The sequence below is a fragment of the Zeus faber genome, assembly GCF_960531495.2.
Source record: "Zeus faber genome assembly, chromosome: 4".
Taxonomy (NCBI): domain Eukaryota; kingdom Metazoa; phylum Chordata; class Actinopteri; order Zeiformes; family Zeidae; genus Zeus; species Zeus faber.
In genome coordinates this window covers 10,723,458-10,735,459 of record NC_137191.1, presented here as the reverse complement: position 1 = coordinate 10,735,459, position 12,002 = coordinate 10,723,458, and the positions used below count along the sequence as shown (strand labels likewise).

At 46.0% G+C, this 12,002-nt stretch overlaps 1 protein-coding gene across 1 annotated transcript in view; it reads left to right on the top strand.

The window, feature by feature from the left end:
* htt (huntingtin) overlaps positions 1-11,336 on the top strand; it is a 38,066-nt gene extending 26,730 nt beyond the window's left edge. Inside the window, exons 49-67 of the mRNA XM_079999663.1 lie at positions 244-389; positions 495-672; positions 771-872; positions 1,350-1,534; positions 1,632-1,758; positions 1,998-2,101; positions 2,230-2,384; positions 2,684-2,823; positions 2,930-3,015; positions 3,546-3,676; positions 3,781-3,913; positions 4,604-4,759; positions 5,288-5,478; positions 5,762-5,876; positions 6,877-7,090; positions 8,495-8,714; positions 9,135-9,297; positions 9,890-10,050; positions 10,484-11,336. Of these exons, the coding sequence (XP_079855789.1) occupies positions 244-389; positions 495-672; positions 771-872; positions 1,350-1,534; positions 1,632-1,758; positions 1,998-2,101; positions 2,230-2,384; positions 2,684-2,823; positions 2,930-3,015; positions 3,546-3,676; positions 3,781-3,913; positions 4,604-4,759; positions 5,288-5,478; positions 5,762-5,876; positions 6,877-7,090; positions 8,495-8,714; positions 9,135-9,297; positions 9,890-10,050; positions 10,484-10,697 (2,921 nt within the window). The 3' untranslated portion in view covers positions 10,698-11,336. The remainder of the gene's footprint in view (positions 1-243; positions 390-494; positions 673-770; positions 873-1,349; positions 1,535-1,631; positions 1,759-1,997; positions 2,102-2,229; positions 2,385-2,683; positions 2,824-2,929; positions 3,016-3,545; positions 3,677-3,780; positions 3,914-4,603; positions 4,760-5,287; positions 5,479-5,761; positions 5,877-6,876; positions 7,091-8,494; positions 8,715-9,134; positions 9,298-9,889; positions 10,051-10,483) is intronic.
* Positions 11,337-12,002: the final 666 nt, after the last annotated feature.

The following is a 12,002-nucleotide window of genomic DNA, read 5'->3' as shown; positions in this document are numbered from 1 at the left end:
TACGAGGCAAAACCTTATCAAAAAGGGGACCGTGGCCTAATGTGTATCAAACTGGGTGTCCTTGATGTGGAGACAGGTTGAGAATCACTGACTTAGAGAGCGGTCATATATTTCAGTTTGTTTTCTTGCGCGGTACCCCTTAAAGCCGTGGATGTGTGAGAGAACGTTTGTGCTGAGAAAATAGACACGTCTGCTCCTCTTGTTTCTTCCCTGGTTTCAACCACCCGGTTCTCCACGCTGCAGGGGAGCCATGTTTCTTCCCCAGGGTGCTGTCTCTGTGCAGAGCTCTTTCCCAGTATCTGCTGAGTGTCAGCCAGCTGCCCCCCGCCCTCCACATCCCCCCCGACAAGGAACACCTCATCACCGCCTTCACCTGCACCGCCACCGAGGCAAGGACGCTGCGGATGTCGCAGGGATTCGCAGAGAATATTTCTCTTTCTTCCACCTTCAGCCCCGTACCAATTTTTCCCCCCGTCCTTGTCCCTATCGTCCAGGTGATTGTGTGGCGTCTGCTCCGGGACACGCTGCCCCTCAGCGTGGACCTCCAGTGGGCGCTCGCCTGCCTCTGCCTGGCCCTGCAGCAGCCCTGCGTCTGGAACAAGCTCTCTACCCCTCAGTACACCACCTACACCTGCTCCCTGGTTCACTGCCTGCGCCTCATCGTCGTCGCAGGTAGGGCAGCCGCAAGTGTGTCGGCCGAAAAACCAAACGAGTGATGGTCCCCGGAATTTATCTGGAAGATAACTTACGGCTGGCTCTATGCATCGCAGTCGCTGTGAGTCCAGGAGATGAGCTGCTGCATGCAGAGAAGAAGAAGAGCAAGGCAGACACAGACTCGGAGGAGGACCGAGTGGATTCGCCCCAAAATGACAGTAAGTACCATCTTCTTACCTCCAACAGAGTGATCCAGCTCAACAGTTGTTGCAAACTTGAGCGTCGTACAGGAATCATCTGCAGGTCTCTCAGAAGTCTTAAAATGTAGTTTTATGAATATTAGTCCTTAAAAGGCACTTAACAGTCTTGCATTTGAATTCATGGCCCTATGAACCCCGGACATGACCATGACAATATCAATGTATTTATTTTTGTCATAATTGGCCAATGTCTTTCCATCGGAGTCATTCCAGTTATAAAAACCCCAAGCCGACCACTGAACCTAATACTTGCCTTCAAACTAGACTGTAGAGAGAAATCTGTCTTAAATTTGGTTAAAGTGTCTTAAATGGGTCCCTTTCCTGATCTTCAAATTCCTTACAATCCATAAAGTCAAATTGTTTCAATTTTTAATGGGTAGTACGATTTTTCTTCTTTTTAAATTTTTTAAAAATTTGGATTAATTTCCTCTCCAGATGTGTGTGAGCGGCGGGCATGTGAGATCATGGCAGAGATGGTGGAGGGCCTGCAGAGCGTCTTGGCACTCGGTCACCATAGCAATGGCGTCATCCCTGCCTTTCTCACGCCGACCCTGCGGAACATCGTCATCAGCCTGTCCCGGCTGCCTCTAGTCAACAGCTACACCCGAGTCCCACCGCTGGTCAGTCAGCCCGAGTGTGTTGCTCTGCAGCCTGTTGTTTTCCCCGCACGCTCAGCCCTTCTTATGTACTTCTACGAAAACTGTTTGTTCTGTGTAGGTTTGGAAGCTGGGATGGTCCCCTCGGCCAGGAGGAGAGTTCGGGACGACATTGCCCGAGATCCCTGTGGACTTCCTCCAGGAGAAGGACGTCTTCAGAGAGTTTCTGTATCGCATCAACACACTGGGTAAACTAAAATCAGGCCATTTTGGCGATATAAGCTGCGTAAGAGGGGTCGAGTGCGGACTGCCTGTTTCCCTTGGAGCCGAGGTCACAGTGCCTGACTGACATCAAGGTCAATTTTCTACCAACATCTTCTTATTTATTTATTTATTTATTTATTTTAAACTGATTGTCCCCTAGGCAAAGCCAGATATTACTAGCTTGTTTGAACTGCCTCAAATCCTTTTTTTTTTGTGTATTCAGGCTGGAGCAGCAGAACTCAGTTCGAAGAGACCTGGGCCACTCTGCTTGGAGTGCTGGTCACCCAACCCATCACCATGGACCAGGAGGAGGAAACGCAGCAGGAGGTAACTTAAAAATTACTCCTAAATTGTTAAATAGTAAAAGACTTGCTGTATGTCCAATTTCACTTAATTAAATTATACTTCCTGTATTTCCATTACCCCTCTCTTAATTTTACCCTTACACCCCCTAGGAGGACTTAGAGCGGACCCAGTTGAATGTGCTGGCGGTGCAGGCCATCACCAGCCTGGTGCTGAGTGCCATGACGCTGCCCGCCGCCGGAAACCCTGCCGTCAGCTGTCTGGAACAGCAGCCCCGCAATAAGAGCCTCAAGGCCTTGGACACACGGTGCGCGCGCACACACACACACACACACACACACACACACACACACACACACACACACACACACACACACACACACACACACACACACACACACAAATACATGCATATAAGCTTTCCACCCATGCAAAATGGGGAACGACTTACTGTACGTACACATTATCATTTAAAACGCTTGTTGAACTCTGGTACTTGAACTCGAAACTTGAAATTGTCTTTTTATCTTAAAAAAAAAGGTCTTTAACTATAATAAAAGTGAAATCGTGACACAAGCAAGTCTTCCATGTTTTGTTTTTGTCCAGATTTGGCAGGAAACTGGCTGTGATTAGGGGAGAGGTGGAGAGAGAGATTCAGGCCCTTGTTTCCAAGAGGGACAACGTGCACACACATCACCCCTACCATGCCTGGGACCCTGTTCCCTCCCTGTCTGCAGCCTCTGCTGGTAACACACACACACACACACACACACACACACACACACACGTAGGCACCTGCTCTAGCACATGAATGATTTGCTAGAACAAGATTCAGCTTGCATTCTATTACAGCGGGAACTCTGATCAGCCATGAAAAGCTGCTGCTTCAGATCAACACTGAGAGAGAGATGGGCAACATGGACTACAAACTGGGACAGGTAACTGAAAACCTTGTTACTCCTCCTTTGCATTTGACGTCTTAGCCACTTTTTCCCCCAAGGCACAGGAACTCAATGAGGAACCACTTGGGCCTGGAACCCTTTGAAACGGTAATCTTGGCAAACCCTGAAAGCCTTCTTGAGGAGGTGATGCGAAACATGCAACCATGTTGGGATTGAGACGTCATTTCAAAACTTTGTGATTTAAGCAACGCCGCTTAAACTAACAGGTTCTTGTTTTCCATTTTCTTTTATAAATCAAAAGAAGTGAGAGGGCAGCTTTATTATCAGCTTATTATTGGTATAGTCAAAATGGCGGTTGGTGAGCTTGACTATTCTTGCGTTTGACCAAACAGCGCTTTTCGTTACTACAAACTCCACACCACCTTGCTGGCAGGGATTTTTTTTTTTTTGGGGACCAATAACTATCCAAATGGATTAAATACATTTTGGAATTAAGTTCTTCCTGTAGAAAAAGCCAGTTCCTCCTTTCTTTTGTTTTTCATCGTGCTCTTCTCGTCCTGTGCCAGGTGTCCATCCATTCCGTGTGGCTCGGCAACAACATCACCCCTCTGAGGGAAGAAGAGTGGGGCGAAGATGAGGAAGATGAGACTGACACTCCTGCCCCTGCCTCTCCACCCATTTCACCCATCAACTCCAGGTCGGACACACACACACACACGCACACGCACACGCACACACACGCACGCACACACACGCACACACAGTTACCATTCCTACAGTCTTACCGACTGTTCCTTTCAGGAAGCACCGTGCCGGAGTGGACATCCACTCGTGTTCCCAGTTCCTGTTGGACCTCTACAGCCAGTGGCTGATTCCTGGTTCCCCTAGCAACAGGCGGACCCCAGTGGTGCTCGTCAGTGAGGTGGTTCGTTCGGTGAGCTCTGAAGGTCTCAATCAGTGTCAGGATGTGCAGAAGTTTTTTTATTTTTATTTTTATTTTTTTTATGATAACTGACTATGTTGGTGGGCTGAGTGACAAATGGACTAGTTGGAGGCAAAAATCAAATATAAGCTTGTTTTGTCTATAGGTGAATTAATACAACCCTAGTCTGATCATTTTTGACCAAGTAAAAAATGTTTTTGTTTTTTTTTGTTTTTTTTTACAAGTTTGTCTGTTATCTAATAGATTTTTTTTATTAAACAAATTGAGAAACAATGAGTTCACATAATTTAAAAAAAGCACCTTAATTAAGAAGTTCCCAGAATTTCATAAGATTTAAAATGTTTATGCTTGAAAGATAAATAAAGAAAACAATCATTCTGGTCATTTTGGACCCGTCATATGAATGTTATGGTTAATAAATTAACTAGTCACATAAAATAATCCAACAAGAATAAAGTGCTTATGTAACTTCTTAGATTTATTATTATTATTTTTTTTTAATAATCTAAATGGGCTTAAACTATAAGACTGAAATGCCTCTTTATGAAAGTGTTTTGATCATACGTACATTTTGTTTTATAGTCCAAATGAGTCACATGATTTAGTGGTGTGGTTTGGCCACTTATCTCACCACTTTTTTTTTTCTTTTTCTTCTACTCCTCCCTCTCCCACGGGCTGCAGCTGCTGGCGGTGTCGGACCTCTTCACAGAGAGGAACCAGTTTGACATGATGTTCTCCACCCTGATGGAGCTGCAGAAGCTCCACCCCCCCGAGGACGAGATCCTCAACCAGTACTTGGTGCCTGCCATCTGCAAGGCTGCGGCCGTGCTGGGCATGGTGAGGAGGCCGGGGGAGAAGGGGGGATGTTGGGGTCGGGGATGGGTATCCAGCTGTGTGTCGCTCAGCCTTAACACTTTTTCTTCTGTGTTAAAAAAAAGGCAGTGATTCTCAACCTTTTTCTGACCCAGAACCCTCAATTTGATACGCATTAGTCGACAGACTTTATTTCACACGATTTTGCCTCTGGGACCCTTATCTAAAATTTTTGCGATTTTTATTGTTAGCTATGATATAGTCCAAACGTCCATATCTGTCTATACGATTAGTTAGAGAGACAAGCGGAACTGAGATGAGATGAGTGGAACTGTGATCAAAAGTCATTATTGAACATTCTCTGATGATGCTAGCATCCTGTAAATGAAATAAGGCTGAAGGTGAACTATCAATAATTTTGCCTGGGACCCCCTGGAACCTCCTTAAAGGACACCTGAGGGTCCCCACGTTGTGAACCACTGATCAAAAAAAACAACAAAAAAACAACAACAATCATCTTTAAAAATGTTCTTATTTACTTTCTGTCTGCAGGACAAAGCGATAGCGGAGCCTGTGTGCCGCCTGCTGGAGACCACGCTGCGCAGCACCCACCTGCCCAGCCGCATGGGCGCCCTGCACGGGGTCCTGTACGTGTTGGAGTGCGACCTGCTGGATGACACGGCCAAGCAGCTCATCCCCACTGTGTCCGAGTACCTATTGTCCAACCTCCGAGCCATCGCACAGTGAGTGGAGCTCTCACGCCTTTTTGTTTCTTTTCCTTTTCCTCTTCTTCTTTTATTTTTACCGCTACTTTTTTTGCCATCTACTAAACCAATCCGATTAAGTCTGGAGCGCAAGTGTGGAAAATCTCAGTGTCTGGCCCTTTGCTCCAAGGGTGTGTTGCTAGATCAACAAAATCAATGACCTTTTTTTTCCTTTTTAATGGAGAGATGGGGAAAAAGTGTTATTCAAGTGTATCTGCTCCTACTTGCTTGTAATTATTTTTTTGTGTGTGTTTTTCTGTAGCTGTGTGAACCTTCATAACCAGCAGCATGTGTTGGTGATGTGCGCGGTGGCTTTCTACATGATGGAGAATTACCCTCTCGATGTAGGAGCGGAGTTCACCGCTGGAGTCATACAGGTGAGCATCGAGTGCGTGTGTCTAATGGTAGAAGTCCACCGGGCGCGGGGCGTGGTTTTTTACCGGCTCCACCGGCTTCCGGGTGAAGTGTCCCAGATGCGTTGATGTTGTCGTGGAGAAAGGAGGAGGAATTGGAAACAATAGCGATTTTTATTAGTTATTGTGTGAAAAATACAGTCTTTGTGATTTCTGCTTATTACTCATTTAAAAATGAGTGGCGTTTTCAGGGCCCTCTGACACAGAAGACGATGGGTTGTAGACATCAGTTTATTGGAGAGAGGAGGCTAGGTGGAGTTAGCCAGAAGCAGATAGACACATGTCATGACATGGGCCTCTCTCCTCAGTGTGTGTGTGGATGGGGGTTTTAACCCAACCAATGAGCAACAGGTATGCAGCCCCCCTGACCCAATCGCCTAGATCCAGGTCAGGTGTGGCTGCTCAAACCATCCCATCCACACCACATACTTTAAAGTGAAAATCCAAAACAACATCTCTATTTCTTGGATTTTACTACACAAGTCCCAGAATTAATTGAAAAACCGCAATATTTATTCTTGGACTTGGTCACTTGTGGTTGTTGGGCGTATATTTTTCATCCGAGGGTGTCGTTTTTCTGTCGAGGTTCATCCGTATTGACAGTTAGACAACAACTAGCTACGCTGGTTCATCCAATTCACCAAGAATGCCTTTCCCTTCATGCGTATGCCTGAAACCCGCCACCAACAATGGAAACCGCATACAGAGGAGGACATACATGACGCAAACACATTGAATGTCTGTTTCTCAGGAAAGAACGCCAGCAAAAAAAGCTTAGAATATGGAAATTTGTAACAAAACAAACTCATAGATTACCACTTTTAAATAATAATAAAAAAAAACTGACTATAACGGCAATAGCTCAATATTCAGTTTTTGTGTTTGATGTGATTTGACCATGTGTAAGTTCCTCCTGTACTGTCCATGGCACGTCCTACCCACGTCTTCCCTGCGCCCTGTCCAGATGTGTGGTGTCATGGTGTCGGCCAGTGAGGACTCCACCCCCTCGGTCATCTACCACTGTGTGCTGCGCGGCCTAGAGCGCCTCCTGCTGTCAGAGCAGCTGTCCCGCGTGGACGGAGAAGCCCTGGTGAAGCTCAGCGTCGACCGCGTCAACATGCCCTCTCCGCACAGAGCCATGGCCGCCCTGGGACTCATGCTCACCTGCATGTACACTGGTGAGACTGGCACTACTGGTCCTGCTCCTGGCTCTCCCAGTCTCTCCTGGCTTTCAGTTAACGGTAGCATTGCAGCTCACAGCTAACTGCATGTTTAGAAGAACGGTTTATTTTTCTTGTGCGGTCGTGCAGTGATGAACAGTGCTATTTACGACCGCATAATTCACTTGTATATGCAGCTATAAAATGTCCATTTCTGGTATTTCTCAAGTTTTTACTGATCAGCTTATAGATGGCTGTGCACGCGATTCACATCGCATGTGATTCACATCCATGTTGGAGCACATTTTACTTAAAATTTGCATAATATGCATCTGTTTTTCCAAATAGCATATTTAGTATAAAGTACATGGTAAGATAGGTTAGATAAGATGTAAGATAACCGAACAATTAAATATATATAAACCTAAGTTGCAGTTATGCTAATGTTAAGCTAAGTTAGGAATATTAAACTGAGTTAGGAATATTAAGCTAAGTGAGGAATATGAACTTAGAAAAAGTTTTACATCGAAAAAAAAAAAGTATATGAAGTCTTAGCAACCCCGCCCCCCACCCCGTCCTCAATTCTCACGGCATCATTGAGTTCTGTAATTGCTTCCATAAGTGGTTCTCAGCTCCAAAAATAGAGGCTTATTGTGTGCTTGCCCTGACTGATGTCAACCAACCCGAGAAACGACCCTCTTTCCATGTACTTTATAAGAAATTAACTTCTAAAACATTTATTTTCTCTTTCCAAAACCATTTTATGAGATGAATGCCTGCATGCAGCCCATGTGAACTATTTCATGGCTTGGTTCTGACTTGCTTTCAACGCCCATCTAGATTCCGACCTTTCTTTTTTAAAGTGTACGATTAACATTGTGAATGACACTGTGCACTCTGCATGTGCGACCTGCAGTACAGTAGCTCTGATATAACGTGCGTCACCCCCAACCCTCTAGCGACTGTTAGCATGGTCCTTGTCACTCGCCAAGCTGCTAACAAACATGTTCGTGCTCCCTCAAACTGCTAGCTCCCGGACCGGATCTAGCAAAAAAAACGGGCCTTGGCACATGTGAACCCACAACCCTCTGACTCAGCCTCCCATCAGAACCTTCTGTTCGGGTCCTAATACCCGCGGCACATTCAGCTACGAGGGGGCCGCTCTCCTTTGCGCCCGCCTCAAACCCTCATTCGAAATTCTCGCAACTGCTCTGCAGTGTCGGGTCAGGAATTCCAAATACTGACTCGGCTGAGGTGGCTGCCTTCTGTTCTCAAACCAATCAAGCTGTCGATGACCAACTGTTCACCATTTTGAATTAAATGATATATTTTGACATCAACTCCTCCCTCCCCGCCTCCACTGGTTTAACCGCCCCCCCCCTCCCCCACACTCGTCTCTCTCTCCCCCTCTCGCCCTACCAGCCGTGGTTGCGTCGGGTTCAGAAGTGACAGGGCTTAGAGGTCAGGTTGGCTCTGGCTCTTCCGGAGCGGACATGGTGGGCGTCACAGCCGGTCCTGTTGGTTTCTCCTCAGGCAAGGAGAAGGCCAGCCCCGCCGGTCGCCCCCCGCACTCTGACCCGCAGGTCCCCGACAGCGAGTCCATCATTGTGGCCATGGAGAGGGTCTCCGTGCTCTTTGACCGGTACGATCGTCCGCTGCGCAACGACACGCGAGGGCTGTCGCCGTCATGGCGTTTTAGTCCACAATTCATTGTTTTATTGTTGTGCAAATAATTGTGATTCACCATTCAATTTTCTGTTTAATCATATTATATGAGATTTTGTCACTATCATATGAGTTTTGAATCGTTTATAAATTGATCACTAATCTCAAATAACTGTGAGGCTTATGTATAAATGTGTGGCGGCTCTAGGATACACACATGCGTACAGTACATACACACTTCAACCACTTCTCTGACTTATGTTATTCACCTCTTAATTTCTGCTCGCCCGTATGGGTTTGTAGTCCATCTGGGAATCAGCTGATTGAAGTGATGACAAAGCTCTGCACCCGCTGTTTATTCTATGTGTTTTTGGGATATCCCCCGCTCGTTCCCCAGGATCCGGAAGGGCTTGCCCAGTGAGGCACGGGTGGTGTCCCGGATCCTGCCCCAGTTTCTGGACGACTTCTTCCCTCCGCAGGATGTCATGAACAAGGTCATTGGGGAGTTCCTGTCCAATCAGCAGCCCTACCCACAGTTCATGGCCACGGTCGTCTATAAGGTCAGCGGCAGGATGTCGGCAGATGAAGAACGGATTTGGAATTGTTCTTAGTAGAGATGTTCTCCTGTTGCGTCGTCGTTCTTTTATTGGGTTCTTGTTGGCCTCAAAATGGATTGTTTTATTTTGATTGTTAATCTTGACTGTTTAAAGCTAATTGTTTGACCCTGTGAAGTATTTCGTCCCCTCCACATGAGCATTTAATACGCATGCTGCTTTGTTTATTTATATCTTCATAAATGGAGGCGGCCGTTTGTCTGCACAGGCCTTGGAATATCAATGACGGCCTATCTCGGTGCCGGTGCCGTGTTTTCTCCTTTGTTTTTCTAAACCCACAAATTGTCGTCAAGACAACGTGAGGCTGGAAGACAAACACTCGTCTCTCTAAGGACACTGAGGACAAAAATGATTTAGATTCTCACGGAAATGGGCCTTGAAGGTGACATGCCTAAACAAGTGTCCCTGAAGCACCGCCGCCCCACTGCCTTACTTGCTTTAAATTCTCGAGCTGGAATCTAATTTAATTCGGTCTTTCACTCCTGCCCCGCCCTCCTTCACGGACGTCTTCCTTTCCCCTCTCCTCTCGGGCTCTCAGGTTTTCCAGACACTCCATGCAACTGGCCAGTCCTCTATGGTGCGAGACTGGGTGCTGCTATCTTTGTCCAACTTCACCCAAAGGACGCCGGTGGCGATGGCCATGTGGAGCCTCTCCTGCTTCTTTGTCTCGGCTTCCACCTCCCAGTGGATCTCCGCCCTGTATCCTACGTAACATTAACAGATGTGTGTGTGTGTATGTGTGTGTGTGTGTGTGTTTGTGTGTGTGTGTGTGTGTGTGTGGATAGCTGATGTTTGGGGGGAAAAAAGTAATAGTAATTATTTCAGAAAAAGTCAGTGCCTTTTAAATTGTATTAAAATGGAACTTCATCCTTTTATATATATTTTTTTTTAAATAATTTTGAATAGAAACATTATTGAAGTTGTCTTTAGGAACAAAATAAACTGTAATAAACGAATTGTATAGGAACAGTAAATTAGTGGGATGAAGTGGCGGCCAGCTTCATGATGTTGGTCCAAGCCTTATTCCTAGAACATGAGATACATTCAACACGCTGGTGTATTTCTACAGTCATTGGATATTTCCCATATCCTGCTGGGTCCATGGTCCTTGACGCCCCCCGCTTGTTCCCAGCCTGCCGCACGTGATCAGCAGGATGGGCCGCAGCGAGGTGGTGGACGTCAACCTGTTCTGCCTGGTAGCCATGGACTTCTACCGGTACCAGATCGACGAGGAGCTGGACCGCCGGGCCTTCCAGTCCGTCTTTGAGACCGTGGCGTCTCCGGGCAGCCCCTACTACCAGCTGCTGGGCTGCCTGCAGTCCATCCACCAGGACACCTCGCTCTGACGAGGGTGGAGCGGGGTGGACGGAGGAGGAGAATGAAAGAGCTGGATGGGAGGGAGGTGGATGGTAGGCACCCACCCGTGCACCCCTCCCGCCTGGCGGTGAAGCGGAGGTGAAGACCAGAATGTTAAGTCAGTGTCGTCTTCAAGACCCAAATACCCTTTATTTCCTTAACTATCTGAAATTATGTAAAGCTACTAAAGAGGCCGTGTATGCGGTAGTGATGATGGGATGTAGTAATTAATGTAAAGGAGGGTGTGTGAGAAGAAGGGGGGGAAAAAAAAAAAAAAAAAAAAAAAAAAAAAAAAAAAAAGAGGTAACATTTGAGAAACCCAGAATAACACTCACGCAAATCCATGACATGCACTGGCGTCTCGTAGTTCAAACTGTGACTCTACCTGCACCCACATTTTCGTTAGGAGTTGCCAAGGACGACGGCCACCCCGGCACTACCCGGCTTCTTTCATGAGAATAGATCATGTTTAAACGACAGACGGAACTTGTAGATCTTCCTGTGAGGACTTGCGTGAAAATTGTGATGTCAAATGAAGTAAAATATACATAAAGAAAATTCTAAAAATGCTAAGTATTTACTATATATGAAATTAGAAAATGTCTATTTTTTGGTGTGTTTTGTTAAAGAGGGAGACAGAGCTGACGGGGTAGGGGAGGGGGAGGGGGAGGGTGGCAGAGGTTAATATAAGTGAGGTGGGGTCAAACGCCTGCTTGATATTGTCCAAAAGTAGTTATCTATCATGAGTTAAATCCTTTATGTTGTTTGCACGCACTGACAATACGATAGGGCAGAGTAACAGACGCTTTTTGTATTCTACCGAGTCATGGATCACTTTTAGCCATTGTGGGTTTTTTTTTTTGGTTTTTTTTTTTTTAATGTTAAGTTTATTTAAATGCATTTATGTCACTTCACGGTGTCTCCACTCATTCTTGGCACGCTGTCATGATTATTATATCTCTGTATGCGGTGGACTGGATTTTTTTTTTTTTTTTTAGGTGCTCCGGTAAGAAAATGGGCTCGATGGAAGACCATTGAAGCTTAAGGTTGACTTAAAATTATAGTGGGTTATAATCGGGCACAAAAGGCAAATAAAGTACATGTGACACGCACGCATATATTAACAGTTGTATGTTTCGAGGTCAGGAGGTTTGCTCACGCATGCAGAAATTGAAGCTCTAAGAAGAAGCCAACATCGACGGGTCATATTTTTATTTATTTTTAATTTTTTTGCCGCCGTCCTCTTCGGTTTTACGACGGCTCCACATCTGTCCGGTCCTTGTTGCTTTTGCAGC